The following is a 23,199-nucleotide window of genomic DNA, read 5'->3' as shown; positions in this document are numbered from 1 at the left end:
GTCTTCGACATATGTGTAAGGGCTGTAAAAGCAGTCAAGATTGGTTATTAGTCATGTGGGAAAAGGTGCAAAAGAAGTGCAAAGAGGGACAAAAGAGCCCAGGGGCAGCACATCTTAGCACCTGAAAATAAGAAGCATTTTTCTGAAATGCAAAAGGTATATTCCTTGTTTGTAACATCTTGTGCAGGAACTGGGGTGAGCAGAGCTTTGGGCAGAAATGCTCCTGGAACTGGAGCATGGTGGAACTACCTAAAGAATACAAGAGGAGCCATTGTTGCAGGAAGCAGTGTGATTCTGTGGCAACCTAGAAGAAGAAAAAGTTTGAGTTGAGAAAAACCGATAGCATGAAAACTGTCACATCTTCTTCTGCCACAGAAACTTCCTCCTGTAAATAACTGCCCAGAAAAGTCCTATAATTTGATGAACAATAACATCAAAACAACAAGCACGAGAGAGGTGATCAGGAAAAAAAGTAGAAAAAAGTAGTAAAATTTACAAACACATGAAAAACGTGTATCAGTAAAATGATGCCATGGCACATATAAAAAAGTGAGCAAATATTTTCTCACGATTTTTGAAACATAAGGAAGTCTTCACCTGTATGAAGGAAGCAATAACTTTCATGAAGGAAGATCATGATGCAGACGGAAGAGAACAAGAAGGATCTTAAGGTGCAGATACGGAAATGTCTTTGAGATGTATTGCTAAATGAAAAAGGACGTAGAAAGCAGATACAGAATATTACTATTTAGGTATAAAAGCAGTGAGGAGGAAATAAATAAGAAAGTAGATTCTTACCTTTACAGTGTTTTGTAATTTTATATCTAAAATGAAACTCTGAGAGGATATGCAAGAAATAACTGAGGCTACATGATGGGGGAAGAGGAGGGGCCCAAATGAGGTTAAGGAGATAGAAAGTCATGATAATTAGAGATCTAGCTCAGTTTCACTACAATAAAAGCGATGTTCAATTAGTTTCATTTCCCTTTTTTTGGCAGAGTTATTGGACTGGGCTATGAGAGTGAAGTCAGAAATTAAGTTTATTTAGATATCATATTCCAAAAAGGTCATATTATATTTCTTTCTGACCTAGATGGAGAAATGTGGCCTGGGAATGAATACAGGTGAGTGGATTTTGAGCTACTTCCATGACCAAAGCCAAAAGGTGTGAAGAAAGCTGAATACATGCAAACTTTGAAGAAAGATTACATCCTTGGCTTTTTTCTACTTAATGTTTTTTAAATCTAAATTTGCCTATTAAATCTGCAAAAGATAAAATGGTAGGAATCACTAATATGCTAAAACTTTAAAAGAAATAATCCACTGGCTCTAGTAAAGATCCAAAAACGATAGATAATTGAATGAGTGGAATAAATACAAAAACCTGTACGGAAGTTGAAAAAGACCAGCTGCATACTAGGAAAAGGGAGAAATGTGATTTGAAAGTCAATCATGCAAAAATACACTTCTTGTGTTTAATTGACTATACACTCAAGTAAAATGGATCCCAAACTTAAAAATATATTATTATGATTCAAAACAGAAATAGTTACTATTGCTCTGATCCCAGCATTTATCAGAACACATATGCTGTCGTCCTGTAATTAGTTCTGAAGAAATGTTTTCAAAGGGGACACTGATAACCAGGGTATTTCAGAGGGGGAGAACTTAGAATTTCAAACTATTTCAAAATCACTCTTATGGGAGGGAGGAGTTGAGGGTGTTAGCTTAAAGACGGGTAGGCTAGAAGGACATTTGGTAAAACTCTCCAAATATTTGAACAATTGCCATTTAGAGGTTACAGCCAACTTACTTTGTTCGAGTTCAGAAACACAACTAAGATCAATAAGTGGAATTTATAGAAAGTAAGATATAGAATCAACAGCAAGGATAATTTTTTAATAATTGGAGATGTTGAAAATGGGAGACATTAATAGCCAAGGACCATATGAAGCATAACCTAACCTTACCAAAACTTAAATACAAACCAAACAAGATGCTACTGTAAAAAAATATTTTTGGGTCTATCAGACTGACACAAATCACAGAGATGGATAACATGAAGTTTAGGAAAAGATGTAGAGAAATGAACATGCTTATTTATTGCTGGTGCAAGGGGAAATTGGTGCAACCATTGGGAAAAGTAGTATCTACCAGAGCATAACATGTACATACTCTGTGATTCAGCATTTCCATTTCTAGGCATCTCATTTGAAAACACTCATGTCACCGTACACACTGTGTGTTCCAAGATGTTTAGTGCGGAATTTGTTGCAATGCCAAAATAATTGAAAGCAACCTGAATCAGTCAATCAGAGATTTTTAAAAAAAAAAAACATCATAGTATAACCATGCTCTGGACTATTATGCATGTATTAAAAAGAACAAAAAAAATCTATCTGTGCAGATTCAGGACTTATTACTAAGTAAAAATTAAGTTGCAGACTTCTAGTGTAACTTGTACAAACAAGCCCCACCATGATGTTCTTTACTGGCACATCACGGAAAAATCACCTGAAAGTATACAAATCAAACTGTCACATCAGAGGCGTGGGGTGAGGTGTGGGACTGGAGAAGGACTCTATACACTTGTGTAGTTTTGAGTTATATGTATGTTAGATTTTTGTAATTAAAGAAATAAAGACTTCAAAAATGAAAGAGTTAGTTTGTGAGGTGGCGAGCTCTTTGTCACAGGAGTATTCAAGCACAGGCCTTTCTCTGCTTAATAGTTTTGAAATAAAAATTTGACTGTTACATCTGCAAAAGATAAAATAGAAGGAAGAGTGAGAGGTAGCGAGGAAAGAAAGTTGAATAAGATGACCTCTGAGTACCCCTGATACCCTGAAGGTCTTGGAACCACTCCTCTACTCTTCCATCCTCTAACTCACACAGCAGAGTTCCAATAAGGTGAAATAGGACATGGAAAAAATGAGAGATAAATCGAGGTAAATCTTGCAGATAACTCATGAAATCCATTTCCACAGAGTCCTTCCTGACACTATATACTGCCTCTGGAATGCTTTTCTCCCCGGCATACAGATCAATTTTATTGTACTAAATTTGGGGGTATGTGGCCAGACCGACCGAGGTAAGTCAGTCCAGGAAGCTGACACAAGGTTTAAACACTTGATCATTCAAGCCTTGGCAAATACTCCTGTGAGCTGCTGGATTTCCTTCCTTCCTCCACGATCAGGTAGAGAACACTGCCTTTGAGTTATGTGAAGCTCCTCTTCTTTACCACACACATTGCTCAGGCAGGCCTCTGGAAAGCTTGCTGTCCGTTTGTACATGCTGGAGTCTCAGGGGCCCGCCAGCTTCTTCCTGCTCCCAGACCTCAATGCCCAGGAAAAAGAGGTGAAAACATATCTGTACTTTCCTGCTTACCGTTTATTGGCTACAAACAGCATTTTCCCTGACAGCGTCTCCCCTTCCTTGGCCAAGAGGAGTCTGCAGGAGGCACCGCACCTGGTACCAATGAGTCAGAGGCTCAGTTGGGGCTGTTGACAGCCAAACCGTTACCCTGTAGGGCAAGAAAAAGAGATAAAAGCCAATCACATGTCAGACCCACATTAATGGGTTGGACTGCAGACTAAGGTTGATAGTGGTTTTCGTTCTTTTGAGTCATAGAGGCCTTTGATGAGAAGGATAGCTCAATTTATGGAGCAGGCGGGCGCGGTGGCTCATGGCTGTATAATCCCAGCACTTTGGGAGGCCAAGGCAGGCGGATCACAAGGTCAGGAGATCGAGTTCAGCCTGGCCAATATGGTGAAACCCCATCTCTACTAAAAACACAAAAATTAGACGGGCATGGTGGCAGGCCCCTGTAGTCCCAGCTACTCGGGAGGCTGAGGCAGGAGAATAGCTTGAACTTGGGAGGCAGAGGTTGCAGTGAGTGAGATCACACCTGGGTGACAGAGAAAGACTCGGTCTCAAAAAAAAAAAAAAAAAAATTATGGCGCAAGTACCATATGCTGAGTACTGAATTAAGAGTTTATGTATATAATTTTAGTAAATCTATACAATCATCCTATGAAGTATGCCCAGAGAGGTTAAACAATTTGCCCAACATCACATAGGACAACTGGGGAACCATGCTTCAAACTGATAGACTTGGCCACCATGGCAACCTGTATTTCTGAATCAAAGCTCATTAGAGGCCCAATAAGTAACAAGGTTAAATCAGAAGCTGATTTGCTTGGATAGTGCAGCAAAGGGAGATGTCTGGAGTCTGGCCTCTTACTGACTCCTGCCGACCTGTTCAGGGGTCTTGAAGGGGCTTCTGGAGGCAAGAAAAACTACCAGAGCATATGGCGTCTACCATGCTTCCAGCTCAGACATCCTGTGTGTGTCTGCCTGAGTGTTAAATGGAGTTTCCTCATTTCATATGAAAAAGTGAGAAAGTCTTGCTGTGCTTCTACACCAAGGTCACCTGTCCAGGGGTTGGGCAGTGGTTGCTGGCTGAAGGGGAGCAAGGGGCACATTAAGCATGGGGCAAATTCCTAGAGGGTTAATTTTGACTAGAAGATTTGGGGAAAAATTATATGTAATTTACCTACCTAAGTAATATAAATGACCTTTATATCAAAATATACTCAGATGTAATATAGAATAGAATGCAAATCTTCCTTCCCCTTCTTCTTCTGTTTTTTTTTTTTTTTGAAACAGGGTTTCTGCCCTGTTTCAAGGCCTGTTTTTCTGTTGCCCAGAGCTCAAGTGATCCTCCCACCTCAGCCTCCCAAGTAGCTGGGACTACGGGCATTCACCACCATGCCCAACTAATTTTTAAAAAAACCTTTTGTGAGATAGGGTCTCGCTATGTTGCCCAAGCTGGCTCACAAATTTTCTCTCTATATATATTTTTAAAAAGACAAAGCATTTAATTTAAAAGACACTTCCCCCTTGAGGTAGGCCACTTCACACTTGTCTCTCTCACCCTTACAGGACCAAATTCACTTACATGGGTTATTACAGAGAGGAGAAAATGTATGTATTCTTTGAACAAACATGTTCATATGGAGTCAAGGTTATTTGCGCCTCATTTTCTTCTTCTCAGATTGTCAGCTCTGACAAGGTTTCCAGGGGTCACCTCTCTTGAGTCTTCCCCCCAGACCCCCAAGCTGTATTACAGCCCCATGGGCATTTCTTTCTAAGCAGGTACAATGATAAGCCTGGGCATTCTCACAACGAATGAAGGAGAGCACACGGTAAACATTTTCCTCCACCTGGGCATGTGACCCAGACCAGATCTCTTTGCTAGTTGGAACATACTAGAAAGCCTGGGAAGAGAGTACAGCAGTCAGGAAGAGAATAGAGATTTGGGGGCCACGGACTGGTGCAGCCCACACAAGGAACACCAAACAGTGACAGCCAACGTGTAGGTAGTCGTTCCCCTCTTTTCCCTGCAACTTTCAAACCTGTGCAATAGGAAGGTGCACAGATAGCGAAGTTTCCTAATGTTGCAACTAGCATTAGTAATACACATCTGCCTGATCGTCAAAGGACTCCAGAGTATAAACCGAAACCGGGAAAAGTATAATTCAAGGTATCAGGATACAAGAGATTGTATAAGCCAGTGTGTCAGAAACAAAAGCAAAGGCTTGGGGTACCACCCCATCGATTCTATTAAAGACCAAAGAGGTGCAAAAAGCAAAAACCCTCTCTCACTCCTCCAAAGCTCAATCCATTTGGCTGAAGAGGCTTTGCATAGTTTAGTTAGAGTTGATATGACACATGGAAAAGCATCTCATTTTCACTTTTTCCTAAAATCTAAAATTAACATTAACATCTGTGTTTATTTCCTTGAAAATTGGAGAAACAAGAATTAGTGTCATTGAAATCAATTATTAAACACTTTAAAATTGTGATTACAAATAGTAGATAGCATGGGGTAGAGCAGACTGAGAAAATGTTGGTGGGGGGTATACACACAGAGATCCAACAAATGCCACATCAAACCAGAACGCCAGGCCATGGATGAGCCCAGACTGTGCTATCTGAAACACAAAGGGAATTTCTACTCTGTAAGGAAATAAAAAAGATAAAAGACTTGGAATTATTTTGTTGTTGTTGACAGATGTACTAGATATATTTGTGAGATCAGTAGGAATATTTTCTTTCTCTCTTGGACACTTTTGCCTTGGCAGCCAAGTTCTCTCAGTGTGTGATTAATGCTTGGGTGGTGCTGCACATTTGAGAAGCTTACTTCTTGACAAAACCCCTCAAGAACTACGCTACTCTGCTGCAATGACCTGGAACTGCATAGGGTGAATGTAACATCTGGAGCTAGGTTTTTTTATTTTATTTTATTTTATTATTATTATTATACTTTAAGTTCTAGGGTACATGTGCATAACATGCAGGTTTGTTACATATGTATACTTGTGCCATGTTGCTGTGCTGCAGCCATCAACTCGTCAGCACCCATCAACTCGTCATTTACATCAGGTATAACTCCCAATGCAATCCCTCCCCCCTCCCCCCTCCCCATGATAGGCCCCGGTGTGTGATGTTCCCCTTCCCGAGTCCAAGTGATCTCATTGTTCAGTTCCCACCTATGAGTGAGAATATGCGGTGTTTGGTTTTCTGTTCTTGTGATAGTTTGCTAAGAATGATGGTTTCCAGCTGCATCCATGTCCCTACAAAGGACACAAACTCATCCTTTTTTATGGCTGCATAGTATTCCATGGTGTATATGTGCCACATTTTCTTAATCCAGGCTGTCACTGATGGACATTTGGGTTGATTCCAAGTCTTTGCTATTGTGAATAGTGCCGCAATAAACATACGTGTGCATGTGTCTTTATAGCAGCATGATTTATAATCCTTTGGGTATATACCCAGTAATGGGATGGCTGGGTCATATGGTACATCTAGTTCTAGATCCTTGAGGAATCGCCATACTGTTTTCCATAATGGTTGAACTAGATTACAATCCCACCAACAGTGTAAAAGTGTTCCTATTTCTCCACATCCTCTCCAGCACCTGTTGTTTCCTGACTTTTTAATGATCGCCATTCTAACTTGCGTGAGATGGTATCTCATTGTGGTTTTGATTTGCATTTCTCTGATGGCCAGTGATGATGAGCATTTTTTCATGTGTCTGTTGGCTGTATGAATGTTTTCTTTTGAGAAATGTCTGTTCATATCCTTTGCCCACTTTTTGATGGGGGGACCTAATATCATAAAAACCCTAGAGGAAAACCTAGGTAGTACCATTCAGGACATAGGCATGGGCAAAGACTTCATGTCTAAAACACCAAAAGCAAAGGCAGCAAAAGCCAAAATTGACAAATGGGATCTCATTAAACTAAAGAGCTTCTGCACAGCAAAAGAAACTACCATCAGAGTGAACAGGCAACCTACAGAACGGGAGAAAATTTTTGCAATCTACTCATCTGACAAAGGGTTAATATCCAGAACCTACAAAGAACTCAAACAAATTTACATGGAGCTAGGTTTGACTAGAGAAGAGGAGGATGACTCAGGACACAGAGGGCAGCCATCCTTCAAGAAGCCAAAGCATGGGCAGGGACAGTTCCCTTCCACAGCTGCTCAAAGGGAAAGGTTGTTCAGGCCTCTAAAAATGGAGTGGAGCACAAAGGAAACATCGAACTCAGAAGGTCATCCTCATAGTTAATTTATTTTTGTGGGAGGCAATTTAACTTCCACTAGGCTACAACAAGAGTCATGCAGAAGTAGCTATGGTTTATGCCAAATGCAGAATAAGCAGGAATAGAAAGGGTATTGGGAAAGATACAATGCAATCTAGATGCTGGACCTATTTTAGCTGTGGAACCTTGGAAGGTCATTTAAATTCCCTGAAACTTGGTACCTGCATTTGCTGAAGGGTGACAAAATCACTCTCCTACTTTCCTCATAAGATTCTTCTGCATGTTAAGTGAAAAAACATGTATATAAGAGTTCTTTGCAAACTTTAGAGTAATTCATAATTATTGGCTCATTGCTGGGGCTGTATCACTTCAAGGAGTTGGATTTTCTGAAGTGCTTTAGAAGTTTTCAAAGGAGGTTGTATGTTCTCTGTATTCATGGTGTCCCCAAAGACTTACCTTCCTTCACTCGCCTGAAAATAAAATATTTCTAGAGTTTTCCATTGTACTTGGCACATTGAATTTATCGGTCTTGACTGTTATTATTTCTTTTCATGTTTTGCATCTCCCTAGATAAAGTATGAGCTCCTGAAGAATAGAGACTTTAAAAATTACTTTCCATACATGTGCTAGCACCACCACAGTACCTGGCACATAGTAGGATCTCAATAAACATTTGTTGAATTAATGCACAAATGAATGAATGACATCGGTGGAAAACCCACATAGACATAATTTTTAAAATATTCCCTAGGATTCAGGAGGTAGTTCAGAGCAATAAATAAAGCTAATCAAAGTCGATTTTTTTCTGGATCTTTGGTAGTTATTAGAGTCGTTTGCAGATGCCATTTCTCTTGCTCTGAGCATATGGTAGGATTGCAGTTTTCCACCCACTTGAGCTCAGGTACTGCCTTGTGATTTGCTTCGACTGATCAAATGTGAACAGAAGTGACTTGTGCCGTTTCCAGGCAGAAGCTTTCATTGTCCTTTCATACTTTAACACACTCATTCTTTCTCCTGAGTGACCAGCATCATTTCAGATAGAAGCTGCTGCACTGGCCCAATTACTGGTGTGAGTAATGCATGGTAGAGCTAAAGCTAGCACATGATGGATAATTGTGTAGAAAACAAGACACCTGTGTTATTAGAAGCCACTGAGGTTTCTTTTTGTTACTGCAGCATGTTCTGGCCTATCCTAACATCCAGGATACCCTTTGTGCATCATGATATCAAGATGGATTATTTTTTCATTAGCCAGATGCACCTTCTAAATTCTCACCCTTGCTTCCCCAGTAGCTCCAGGTAAACAACCACCTGGCTAAGTCTTAACTTTCTTGCCCAGAAAACAAATATGACTATTAATTTTCTAAGGGAGAAAAAGACAAAATATTAATGAAAGGTCACCCCAAAAGGATTCACACCCCCATCTAAAAAAATGGAGCCAAGTCAAGGTAGGAATTCTCATTTCAGAGTCTTTTCAAGTGGAGGGGAAGAGGACAGAAATGAATATTTATTGAGTGCCCTCTTTAAAAATCAGCTGGTGCCTCTAAAACACTTAGCACGGTACCTAGTATGGAGAAAGCACCTAACAAGTTGTAGCTCTTTGCTTGTCCTTAATACATTCACTGGCCCTAAGTGCATTCACATATATGCCGTCACTTTAGAGGCACAAAGCAGAGTGGCTAAAAGCCCAGACTTTGGAGCCTTCTGAAAGGTTCAAATCCTAGTTCCAATTAATACAATTTTTAGTTCTGTGACTTTATGCAACCTATCATTCCACTTTGCCTCCTATGTGTCATCCATAAAATGGGGATAATATCCTAGGAAGGAAACATCATTATCTTTATTTAGCAATAAATGAAACTAATACTGACGCATCATTCCCATATGTGACCAATATCTAAAATCTCTCCCCTGTGTGAGTAGCAAAAGTCTGCAATGAAGTTTTGTGGGTGGGAGATGTAGAGAGAAGATTTTAAACATCAAGAGCAACACTGATTTGCACAAATCTGTGTAGATCTTCCTCTTCTGCATCCATAAAGTTTACTGTGTATTTGACTATTTGAGTCATCAAAATCCTAACATCGAATGTGTCCTTGGGGGAAAAAATCAAAGATGTTACCTTTCTGCCAAGATAAACTGAGCTCAAGGAAATTTGCAGTCTAGCTTTTCTTCTGTAATTTTAAGTCATCAGGAGTTGGAATTTAGAAAGCATGAGCTTAATGAGAATAATGTTAACAATAAAAACAATAAAAAATGAGTACCTACTATGTTAAGCACTGAGTGCTTTTCATGCTTTACTAAGTGCTAAGGGCTTTACTAGGATGTATCATTTACTCTTTAAAAATCTCTGGAGCAGGCATTTGGGGGGTGTGTGTGTGTGTGTGTGTGTGTGTGTGTGTGTGTTTCTGACTATCCAGAATTTATTTAGCAGTGCGGGTTTATCTCTTCTCCACATTCTGTCCAAAAAGTTCCATGTGAACTTAGTATACCCTCGGTAAAAGATGTGGCATATGACCCCAGATCAGCAAGTCAGAGCACTACTTTTCCCCTGAAGACAGTGATTGGTTCATAGATGAGCACATAATCCAAGGTAGGATAACTAACTAAACTACCTAAACTAAATCTGGAGCTTTTGACTTAAGTTATTAGGAAAAGGCAGGCTCTCCTGTGGAATTTAGAGTCGTAAAAATCAGAGGCTGGAGTTTCTGTAGCCATCTTGTTACCACGAAGGGAAAGCCTGTCTAGGAAAAGTGTTAAATCAGAGGAAGTAGAGATAATTGATAAGGATAGAAAAATCACATCCTGGTGACATTTTTGGAGATCCTGCAACACGTCCCAGAAGCAAACTCTGTCTCTAGGCTTTGTAATTTTTGAAAGACAGTCATTCAATTTTAGCTTAAGCCAATTTGATTTTTCTTCTACTTACAACTGAAAGAATTTCAGATGATGCAAACTTAAAGTTTTCCAACGTTACACAGCAAAACGGGGCCATGGCTGAAATTTAAATCTGATTAACGGCAAAGCTCCTGCTCTAAGCTGTTAGATAATGCTTGCTCTTCTATTATGTTTTGGGCCACTAGAATGAAAGGAAGGATGTGAATTATTGAACAAATGTAAGGGCTGAGTTGCGTATGGGGTGGGTCAGGGCAGTGGGGAACTACAAGTTACTTACTGAAAGGTAGTTTAAAAATTTTCTTGCTTTCAATAGTATCATTCTCTGCCGATTTTCTTAATTGATGGAGGAGATTAGAGCTGGAAGACTTGAACACATAGTGCTCTAGGGAACTCTTTCTCCTATTCTGTGATGGCTTAGCACAGAACCTGGCAGCGCAGTGCACGCCAGTGAATGAGTGAATGAGTGAATGAATCAATATATAAACATGGGAGAAAGCCTGAAAAGAGAGCACACTTACTACTATTGGCTGCCTGAAGTATTCATCCACTGCTGCACCCCGGAGACTGGACAGGTTGACCCCATAGAAACATTGCTGGTAACTAAAATACCACAAAAAAATCACCATGCATCTTGTCTGTCATCTGAGTCCCCAGGCCCCCCATAGCTGTTATGTGCTATAAGGCTGCCTCATGGGTCCTCTGCGTTAGCCCTGCGGAGAATGTTTGCACATATGAAGGGCAGCTGGTCTATAGGGTGTGGCAGGAAATTCTCCCTAGAAAATTTGCAGACCTGTATTTGACATGCGGTTGGGAGAGAAAGAAAGGGAAAACAAGTTGAGTTGAAATAAATTGGGCTCATCCCTGTAATCCCAGCACTTTGGGAGGCTGAGGTGGGAGGATCACTTGAGCTCAGGAGTTCGAGACAGGCCTGGGAAACATGGTGAAACCTCATCTCTACTAAAATTACAAAAATTAGCCATGCGTGGTGGCAGGTACCTATAGTCCCAGCTACTTGGGAGGCTGAGGCAGGAGAATTGCTTGAACCTGGAAGGCGGAGGTTGTAGTGAGCCCAGAACATGCCACCGCACCCCAGCATGGGTGACAGAGTGAGACTGTGTCTCTAAACAAGTAAATAAATTTGTAAGGAGATTATCAAGAAGGATATTTGGGGGTAGGAAGGCCTTTGAGCTCCTACCCTTGATCTCCCCCGATGGGTGGCCCCCGGCTCTGTGCTGTGCTGTTCAAGTGCTGAAATGCAGTTTCCTTGGTCCTCCCACTATCCCAACCAAGAGCACGACTTTAGCTCTCCAAAGCCGCTTGACACTCCTGCTGTTTGAGAAAATAGATTTTCCTTCTCTGTTCTTCCCTAGCCACTGGCTGGTACCTTCATGATGGCATTTGTGGTGATAGCTGACACCAGGCAGCAAGTCACAAGTGAGCAGGGGATGTATCATGTGGTGATCTGGAGCCAGCTCATAACAGCTTATCAGAGCCCACTGTGCACATTTCTTCCCAATTCCATGGTCAGTGACATCTGAACCATAGAAACTGACAAACATTACATATCATGTCTCCACCCCTCCCCCCACCCAGAGAACCAGATATAACGTGTTTACCAGCACACCACTGGCTCTGTTGTATTGGGTCGGTGCAAAAGTGATTGTGGTTTTTGCCATTAAAAGTAGTAGCAAAAACCCCAATTACTTTTGCACCGACCTAATACTTTTATGTATCTGCTGCAATATAGACTGTGCCTGGAGCATAGCAGGTATTTCGTATCAGCTTGGCTAATGGCCTTGAAAATTCAGGAAAGCAATCTAGGGTATGAAATCAGAGTAGCTTTGATTCCAGTTCTGCCACTGACTAGCTGTGCAATTCAGACAAGTCATTTGAACTCTGTGCACCAGTTTCCTTATCTCTAAAATGGACATAGTTACAAGCTTGCCTTTTAGGGTTCTTATGAGGGTTGAGTTAATTTTTAAAAAGCACTTTGAATGATTCTTGGCATTTGTTACTACTAGATAAGTGTTAGCTAGTACGCCCTAAATGTACCTTCTCAGATCAGCACTGGGCACTAGGGAAGTGCTGTCCAATCTGACTGTGCTGAGTTCACTTTGGGGAGCCTGTTAAGAATTCAGATTCCCAGGCCCAAACTCCAGAAAAGCTTGGCAACCTTATCACTAGAGGTTGAAAGCCTGTATCCCTCATTAAGATTCCCTAATAAGGGTGTGTTTTATGTGTGCCATATAGTCTGTGAATCAAATGGGAACTCAATTCATCAGTCCTCACCCTCCCCAAACCCAATATCCACCAGCCTGTAGGGAAGAAAGAAAGAAAAAAAACACAGAAACATGGAATAAACATAAAAAATTAGGATGCAGTTAGATTTTGTTGAAAGGATCATCCAAAGCGAGGCTCTATATCAAAAGTGAAAGCCTCAAATGTGCTCACAGGCAGCAGTGAGGAAAGAAGCCTGATGCTATTAGTCAGCAGCCAGCCCTCAACATGCAAGCCAAACTTGAGCCCCATTGAACACTCACACACTCTTACAGGGATTGTACAATTTCTCACCTCTGAGCTTTTGGTTGTTTTCCCCTCTACCCGGAATGCCCCTTTTCCTTTTTTGCCCTGTTAATTCCTATTTAGTCTTTAAGACTCGGCTCACTGTTATTGGTGTATAGGAATGCTTGTGATTTTTGCAAGTTGATTTTGTTCCTGAGACTTTGCTGAAGCTGCATATCAGCTTAAGGAGATTTTGGGCTGAAATGACGGAGTTTTCTAAATATACAATCATGTCATCTGCAAACAGAGACAATTTGACTTCCTCTTTTCCTAATTCAATACCCTTTATTTCTTTCTCTTGTCTGATTGCCCTGGCCAGAACTTCTAATACTATGTTGAATAGGAGCGGTGAGAGAGGGCATCCTTGTCTTGTGCCGGTTTTCAAAGGGAATGTTCCCAGCTTTTGCCCATTCAGTATGATATTGGCTGTGGGTTAGTCATAAATAGCTCTTATTATTTTGAGATACGTTCTATGAATACCTAGTTTATTGAGAGTTTTTAGCAGGAGGGGCTGTTGAATTTTGTCAAACTCCCATTCACAATTGCTACAAAGAGAATAAAATACCTAGGAAAACAACTTACAAGGGATGTGAAGGACCTCTTCAAGGAGAACAACAAACCTCTACTCAAGGAAATAAGAGAGGACACAAACAAATGGAAAAACATCCCATGCTTATGGATAGGAAAAGTCAATATCATTAAAATGGCCATGGTGCTGAAAGTAATTTACAGACTCAATGCTATCCCCATCAAACTACCATTGACTTTCTTCACAGAATTGGAAAAAACTACTTTAAATTTCACATGGAACAAAAAAAGGGGCCCACATAGCCAGTACAATCCTAAGCAAAAAGAACAAAGCTGGAGGCATCATGCTACTTGACTTCAAACTTTATTACAAGGCTACAGTAACCAAAACAGCACGGTACTGGCACCAAAACAGATATATAGACCAATGGAACAGAACAGAGGCCTCAGAAATAACACCACACATCTACAGCTATCTGGTCTTTGACAAATCTGACAAAAACAAGCAATAGGGAAAGGATTCCCTGTTTAATAAACGTTGGGAAAACTGGCTAGCCATATGCAGAAAGCTGAAACTGGATCCCTTCCTCATACCTTATACAAAAATTAACTCAAGATGGATGAAAGACTTAAACGTAAGACCTAAAACCATAAAAACCCTAGAAGAAAACCTAGGCAGTACCATTCAGGACATAGGCATGAGCAAAGACCTCATAACTAAAACACCAAAAGCCAAAATTGACAAATGGGATCTAATTAAACTAAAGAGCTTCTGCACAGCAAATGAAACTATCATCAGAGTGAACAGGCAACCTAAAGAATGGGAGAAAATTTTTGCAATCTATCCATCTGACAAAGGGCTAATATCCAGAATCTACAAAGAACTTAAACAAATTTACAAGAAAAAAACAACCCCATCGAAAAGTGGGCAAAGGATATGAACAGACACTTCTCAAAAGAAGACATTTATCAGCCAACAAACTTATGAAAAAAAGCTCATCATCACTGGTCATTAGAGAAATGCAAATCAAGACACAATGAGATACCATCTCATGCCAGTTAGAATGGTGATCATTAAAAAGTCAGGAAACAACAGATGATGGAGAGGATGTGGAGAAACAGAAATGCTTTTACACTGTTGGTGGGAGTGTAAATTGGTTCAAACATTGTGGAAGACAGTGTGGCGATTCCTCAAGGATCTAGAACTAGAAATACCATTTGACCCAGCAATCCCATTACTGCGTATATACCCAAAGGATTAATAAACCATTCTACTATAAAGACACATGCACATGCATGTTTATTGTGGCTCTGTTCACAATAGCAAAGACTTGGAACCAACCCAAACGCCCATCAATGATAGACTGAATAAAGAAAATGTGGCACATATACACCATGGAATACTATGCATCCATAAAAAAGGATGAGTTCATGTCCTTTGCAGGGATGTGGATGAAGCTGGAAACCATCATTCTCAGCAAACTAACACAAGAACAGAAAACCAAACACCACATGTTCTCATAAGTGCGATTTGGACAGTGAGAACACATGGACACAGGGAGGGGAACACCACACACAGGAGCCTGTCAGGGGGTGGGAGGTAGGGGGAGGGATAGCATTAGGAGAAATATCTAATGTAGATGACAGGGGTTGATGGGTGCAGCAAATCACCATGGCACATGTATACTTATGTAACAAACCTGCATGTTCTGCACATGTACCCCAGAACACAAAGTATAATAATAAGACTGTGTTCAAAAATTTCCATTTAAGAATGCAAAACCTTGTGTTACGATTAAGTATCTATGCTTCATTCACGTAAAAGCAGAAGAATTTTCTTATTCATCAGAGTATACTTAACACTTAGCATGGGGCCAGGAATATTGTTAGGGTGAAAAAGATCTGTCCACATTTATTTATTTAATGAATAAATTAATCAGTGAATGAACTGGAATGAACTGGAGGGCTTGGTACTCTAAATGGCCCTATATGTGGGTACAGGCATCAATGACAATGAAGAGGAAATGGGAAAAGTCATTTGGCCAAGTTTCTTCAGCTTCATCACTCAATTCCTAATCTTCTGCTTCTACCAAGGGCCAGAGCCAAGCTGGCCCACTGGTAAAGCCAAATGGTGCTTCACATCATTTTATAAACACATATATTGAAAACAAGCCTCCTATAATCCTAGAAAATGTCTGGAAATAGAACACTGTAGATTTAAATGGCTTTAACAGAACGACAATGGGAGGGTTCTTGGGGAAATAATCATGTCACAACAGCCTATTATTAGGTTGATGCAAAAGGAGTCGCAGGTTTTGCCATTACTTTTGCACCAAACTTATATTTGAAGGAGGGAGGAAGAAAAGGAGATGAGTGAAAGAATGAGAGAAGGAGAGGGAGGGGGAGAAGGAGGGAGAGACAGAGAGAAAATTTTTCAATAGCTTAGAAAACTATGGTTTTTAGACTTTATTGGAAAATTTTTAAAAGTACTGATGCCTCTGAATTGTGATACATTTGATCTAGGGATAGTCCTAGTGCCTGTTTATTTCCACAGCTAAACAGGTGATTCTAAAGTGCAACCAGGGTTGGGTACTAAGTTAGTTGTTCTAGATTCTTGACCAAGTAGATTCTTGGCCAAAAAGATTATTGGCCAAAAAGAAAACTCCAAGGGCAAAGACAGTCCTCCACATGGCATGACTGAATTGAAAACTTCCGTCTATCCACTGAATACCACCTCAGCTCTCAAAGAGGATGATGCGTCTGTGCCATTTGCTTTGCATGTTCAGTACCAATTAAAACCCATAAGCCACAAACAGTGTGGTGCAGATGGGCACCATTTCTGGGGCAGATGGAAAGCTGTGGGCAAAGAGCCCACTGCCTGGGTTTTTAAAAAAATTCTGGCTGGACCATATTTCATATTTCTAATTCTTAGAAATTTTAAATATCCTTCTGCAATGCATCATAAAATAATTAAAGCAGATAAAATCTGGCATCTCTCGTGGTCTCCTGAGATACATCGTGTGTGTCAGGGGGTCAGGGAGATTGATCAGGCAACTAATCTGTTGAATGGGGAGCTAGGAATAGTTTCCATTGTTTTCATCAGCTGTGGCTTCTATTTTCTAAGTTAATTTAGGGTGTCTTTATGAGCACATAAGAGAGAGGGTCTGGGTGTTTTTTTCTCCCGAGTTCACATTCCCAATTCCTACCATTCTTCATGTGGGAAATCCTTCACATTTACCAACACCACAACCATCATGCATGCAACATCTGGAAATGCCTAAAAATACAGTTCATATAAATCAGACACTTTAAGAAGAATCTTGTCTTTATTCTATTCTGACAAAAAAGCTGCTCATCCCTATTAAGAAGTTTTCTTCCTTTGTAAAAAAAAGAAGGAAGGTAGAAGATAAATGAGAGAGAGAGAGAAGTGGGATGGTGTTGGGGGAGGGGAATCCAGGTTGTGCTGTTTGACAGTTAAGCAACTTTTGTGTCTTAATGTACTGTGCTCTACCAGAATTAACAACCAAGTGTACACTAACCTGATGGGAGACGTATGTAACCCCAAGAACTAGGAAACAAAAGCAAAGATTCAAAAATGTCACTACAGCCACAAAGAATGTTGAAAATGTGGCATAGGAGTATGGTTGGGAGTTCCTAGTAGGAGAAGGGTGTGTGTCTAGGAATAAATTGCATCTTTATTTGATTTCTTATACGTTCCTTGTATACAGCAGGACTTGAGGCTTGGTTGTTTTTGACAAACTTCTTTTAAAATTAAATTCTATATGGTTATTTTATGTGTTAATTGTGGCAAAAACACTTGTAAGATCTACTCTCTTACCAAATCTTTGAGTTAGGATACATTATTTTTGACTATAGGTACAATGTTGTAGAGCAGAGCTCTACTTATTTTTATCATGATTGACTAAAACTTTATGCTCATTGATTAGTAATGCTCCATGTTTCCTCCAGCTGCTGGTAATCACCATTCTACTCTTTGAGTCTATAAACTTGACTATTTTAAATACCTCATATACATAGGATCAAGCAGTATTTGTCTTTCTATGACTGGCTTATTTCATTTAGCATAATGTCCTCAAGGTTCATCTACCTTGTCACATATTACAGACACGCTGCCATGTTCTGCCTTCTGTTTTTAATATTTGACAATGTTTCCTGTATGATTTTATTTTTTTTAAACTTTCATTTTAGGTTTGGAGGTACATGTGAATGTTCATTACACAGGTAAACTCATGTCATGAGTGTTTGTTGTACGGATTATTTCATCACTTGTGAATTAAGTGCAGTAACCAATAGTTATCTTTTCTGTTCCTCTCCCCACAACCCTCCACCCTCAAGCAGACCCCAGTGTCAGTTGTTTCCTTCTTTGTGTTCATAAGTTTTCATCATTTAGCTCCCACTTATCAGTGAGAATACACAGTATTTGGTTTTCTGTTCCTGCATTAGTTTACTAAGGATAATAGCCTCTAGCTCCGTCCATATTCCCACAAAACACATGACCTCATTCTTTTCCATGGCTGAATCTGCCTTCTTTTTAAGGCAAAATACATTCTACTGTATGTATATACCACATTTTTAAAATCCATTCATCTGTTGATGGACACTTAGGCTGTTTCCATATCTTGGCGATTGTGAATAGTGCTGCAATGAATATAGGAGTACTAACATCTCTTAAAGATCCTGATTTCAATTCTTTTGGATAAATACCCGAAAGTGGGATTGCTGAATCATATGGTAGTTTTATTTTTAAATTTTTGAATAACCTACATATATTTTTTCATAGCAGCTGTACAATTTCATTCCTGTTAACAATGCACGAAGGTACCATTTTCTCCACATACTCACCAACACTTGTCTTATTTTTTTCAATAATAGCCATCCTGAAGGGTGTGAGGTGATCTCTCACTGTGATTTCGATTTGATACAATTTTCCACCCCAGCCGACTGCTGGCATATCAACCACTGTGGAAAGTGGTATCTGTGCAAAGATGTGTGCTCATTATGTCTCTGATTTTACTGGTTTAAACACCAGCAAAGTAGTGTGGCTTGTGTTTGCCATATGCTATAGTTAGATATTTTTTTGTATTTGTAATTTTTTTTTTTTTTTTTAAGTATAAATGAGAGAGGGAAAACAGGTGCACTTCAGACCATGACTCTTTGGTAAAAAGTAAGGGAAAGTCTGTGATTCTGTAAAGAAATCTGTGGAGCATTCTCAGGTGTGTCAAGCTAAATCTAGATATTATAGTGGTTGGCCTAAGAATTGGACCTATGAAAGCCATATTGAAAGGAAGAATGAGTCAGTCAAGGCAACTATGATGGTTATCTCATGTCTGTTCTACCTGGCGAATGGCTGCCCTTGCAGTAACAGCACCAGATTTTTTTCTGTTAGGCATCTCTTTCTTACTCACAGTTCTTGTGGTTTAGGTGGTCTTGACTATGCTTTCAACATGTGGCTCAGTCTTGGCCAGTCGCAGTGTCTTATCACCCTAGCCTTGGTGATAGACTTAGGGTTAAGCATGTGACCCAATGAGAGTCAAGCCTATGACTTTTGTTTAAACTGTGGCAAAGGAGAAGTGGTGATGGAGCTATGAGTCTATAAATCTAGATTCTCTAGAAAACACATTGCTGCCATGAGGGGAAAGTTACCTAAGAATGGAGCCAAGCTGAGTGAGATAGAGAGACCAGGATCCAATATAAGTGCCTTGAAATCCATTTACGTCTGAGAAGCTGAATCTATCCTTAGACTTTTCAGATACATTAGTCAGAAATACTCTTTTTCCCTAAGTGACTTTTTGTGTGACTTTTGGCCACTTAAAAAGTGTCTTAACTGAAAAAAATTAATGGGTCTTTATGCACCGCACTATGTACATACAATTCTGAGAGAATAGCTTTGCCTGGTTCAGTGAAGTCCTAGTTCTACCAGGACTGAACTAAATTGTTACAACCCATAATTGGGCCAGGGGATGGGAATACTGCATATCCCTGACAACACAAGTCAGGATGTATAAAAAAGGCATGAACTTGATCGAGGCAGAATATTATAAAAGAGCCATGAGTTTGACAAACATTATGAAACAAGATAAATACAGAAATCAAGGCTTATCCTAAGAGCAAAAGCCAGATGAGTTCAAGAGCTGCAGATATAAACAGAGATGCAGAGGACATATCAAGAATGAGTACTAGGCAACTGAAAGAGGATTAGAGACCAAGAAATCACTGAAATATGAATGGGATAAGGACGGTGGCACATGAAAATACTGACATGATTTTTCAGTTACGGTAATATTCCTACAAAAGTTCCTTCTCTGTGACATTTTGTGCTGTTTACTTGACTTCTGAAAAAATTTTGGTTATCTCATATGCTAATTTGAAATATTTTTATTTGATCTTCATAGTATTTCTATAAACTAGTGACCATCAGGGTCAAATATACTTTTGGGAATGACCAGAAGGCCTAAAACTCTAACTATGCAAAAGAAACTTTAGTGGGAAATTTAGGTTGATGCATAATTAGGCTACGAACAAATCGTTCATTACCTTCACAGTAGACTTCGGCAGCTTGTCCACTCAGTAGAATGGATTTCTTTAAAAATAATGTTTCTCAGTAGTACCATGGCCAACAAGGTATTTGGTAGACTCAGAGTAGAAAGGAACAAAAAGGGAGCTCTCATTGCCTGTGGCAATATTCTACATACATTTATCTTCCCTCATCCTTTGCAAACACAGACCTCCGATTTCTGTAAAAAACAACTGACTAGAGGCCATTCACCGCTGGGATCCCTGATTTCACTCAATTGACTTTGCTCTGGTCAAGTCTGACAGATGCATACTATCCATGCATAATACTCTGAAAAGGGAACTGGAAAATGTCGTTTGGTGCCTTCGGTGGTATATCACCTTTTAAGTGCCATCCCAGATCTTTCTTACCTGTCTCTGGAAACCTCAGCCATGTGTTCTGCACCAACTGTGCCAAAGGATGGGCTCCTCTGACCTTGCATGGGCACAGTGCAACAATGTCTCACCCCAGGCCTGCACAATGTGCCTCTCTCCTCCTACCCTGGGGCATCCCTGTTAACTTTGGGTATGAGATGCCATAAGACCCAGAAGGCTAGTTAATGTCGGCAGGATGAGTATTTGATAAATGAGGAGATAAAAGCCAGTGTATAAATTCATTTATCTCCCTGTATAAACTGTCCTGAGATGTAGTTCATTTGATCTTTTGAAGACGGTCCTGAGAGAGCCAGCAATCTCTTGTTTAATACTAGGCGGTGGTCAGTATGGTGATAATAGCAGCAGCAGCCTGTGCCAAGCAGCCGCTACCCCGACGCCGGCTGCAGTGGGGTACAGGAGTAGGTCGTGGGCCCTCAGGTACAGATGCTGAGGTGGGCAGCCCCTGGAGCCTGCCACTGGGAGCGCCCCCGGAACCTGCTGCCCTGAGAACCCACCCCTGGGAACCCCGGGAATGGGGCTGGGCCGAGCCACCCGCTGGAGGGAGAGCAGTGAGGTCAGGCAGAGAAAAATGGGCAGAGACGGTCCCCGAGGCAGAGCTGGGCCCAGGGCGGTGCCGCGCTTGCATGCGGATCATGGGGCCCGGGCCCCAGATGTGGAGCTGGGGCCCCGCTTCAGGGGCCCAGGACAAGAAGTGGGAGTGGCACCCACTTCGAGGACCTGCCCAGTGACATGGCCACTGCACCCAACCCGCCGATGGCGCCAGGTTCCTGCGCCTCAGGAAAAGGCTCTGTAAGGGGCCTCCTGAGATGGTATCCCCAGGACGTGCCCCACATTAAGGTGACCACCAAGCCAGACAATCCTGATGATCAGGCCCCGCGCCTGCCATCTGCTCCTGGAGGCGCCCCCTAAGCCCAGGCATGGCCGTGAGCCGGCCAGGCTGTACTGAGGCAGGGGGCGTGTCCTGTTCATTGGAGAGTTTCAGCCCAGTGGGTGAACCAGACACTGTTCAAAGGGACAGGAGTTAGCAAGCGGGACGAGGGGGAGTCCCAGGGGCACCCCTGAGCACTGGGGCCACAGGGAGAACTCGTGACATCACCTCTGCCCCAGACGCAGGCCTGGGCCCAGTGAGGACATGAAGCCCCCGCCCCAGGCTGCAAGGAAGCACCACCGGGGGCTGCACGTTCCATGGAGCTGGTGGGACCTGGAGACAGGCGAGAGCCCAGCCCTTCCAAGTTGGAGCAAGAACTTCTAGGGTACAGCTGCAGCTGCTGTAGGGTGGCTGCAGACCCAGACATCTCTGCATTCTTGGGGGCCTAGGAGGATCCCCTTGCCCCCTGTAGGCTAGGAAGTTCCTGCTGCTGCTGCCTGGCTTCTCCCTGCTGTTGGTGTCCACTTCGATTTTGGACTTAAGTTGGGGCCAAGTCCAGGCGCTGTTGCAGTCTGGCCAGGTGTGCACATGATTACGGCAGTGCTGACACACCGGCCCCCTGCCCCTTGACCTCCTGCAGACTTTGGGCTCTGACAAACATGAAAGGGAGGCTTAGAGGTGGCTGAGGACAGCCTGGCACTGGCCTGCAGGTGCCCCTTGGCATGAAGGCATGAACAGTGGTGGGAGACAGACAAGCCTCCTGGGCAGAAGGGGTTGGGTCCCCAGTGAAGCCTCATCTTCAAGCCAGGGAGGGTCTGAAACCTGAGGGCTGGGCGGCCAGTCACCCTGACCTGAGGGGAACTTGGGGTGCTTTTCCCTGGGCGGGCCCATAGCCACCTGTGGATCAATCAGCACACACTTCCTCCCCTCTGAGTCCCATAAAAACCTGGAATTCAGCCAGACTAGAAGGGATCATGGTGAGACAACTGGTCAAACAGCTGCAGAGAGGAGCTACCCTCTCTGCTAAGAGAGCCGAACCCTCCTCCAGACACCCTGGCTACAGAGAGGAGCTACCCACTGTGGGTCTCCTCTGAGCTGTTCTTTTTCTCAATAAAGCTCCCTTCATTTTGCTTGCCCTCCACTTGTCTGATTACCTCATTCTTCCTGTTTGCAGGACAAGAACTCAGTACTCGCCATTCAGGGCTAAAAAAGCTGTGACACAAACATGGCTGAGACACACCCTTTGCTCTCCATGTTGCAGGCAAAAAGAAGGAGAGGAGGGCTGCAGCCCTTTGGGGAGCCCAGACCTGGGAGCTCCTTGAGCCAGGTCCGTGACTCCCTCTTTGGAGCCTTGCAGTTCCTGGAAGGCTCTAAGCTTTTGGGCACGACTGTACTCCCCAGTGCCAGCCGTGGAAGCTGCTTGCAGTGTGCCTTGTCCAGCCGTGGCCTTGCAGGGAGCCAGTGCCGCTGCTGGCAGCTGGAGCTGTCTGTCCTGCAGCAGCAGCTGGCATGCCTGGCTATGCGCAAAGACCGGACCCCATGCTTGCTCACGCACCCCTTGCCACTCCGCACCTGGCTTGCCCTTGGCATCCTGGGATCCAGGCTGGTAGTGTGAGCTGAACGCAGCCTGCCAGACTGAGTAAGCAGAACAAAGCAAAACTCAGTCAAAGGTGCCACTGGCCACAGAGGTTTCTGGCTGGTGAAGCAACACCCCAAGGATCTCGTAATGGTAATGCACTTTTGCACCAGCACTCCCTTCATTCCCTG

General features: G+C 42.0%; 1 protein-coding gene across 1 annotated transcript in view; it reads right to left on the bottom strand.

Annotated features, from left to right (window-relative positions):
* The window catches only part of LOC100424819 (histone-arginine methyltransferase CARM1-like), a 255,681-nt gene that overhangs the window by 6,415 nt on the left and 226,067 nt on the right, over positions 1–23,199 (bottom strand). Inside the window, 5 exon segments of the mRNA XM_077966419.1 lie at positions 3,385–3,438; positions 3,440–3,520; positions 5,929–6,016; positions 9,603–9,702; positions 11,024–11,105. Of these exon segments, the coding sequence (XP_077822545.1) occupies positions 3,385–3,438; positions 3,440–3,520; positions 5,929–6,016; positions 9,603–9,702; positions 11,024–11,105 (405 nt within the window).

The sequence above is a fragment of the Macaca mulatta genome, chromosome 15 (genome assembly GCF_049350105.2).
Source record: "Macaca mulatta isolate MMU2019108-1 chromosome 15, T2T-MMU8v2.0, whole genome shotgun sequence".
Lineage (NCBI taxonomy): Eukaryota > Metazoa > Chordata > Mammalia > Primates > Cercopithecidae > Macaca > Macaca mulatta.
This window is presented reverse-complemented; position numbering and strand designations above follow the sequence as displayed.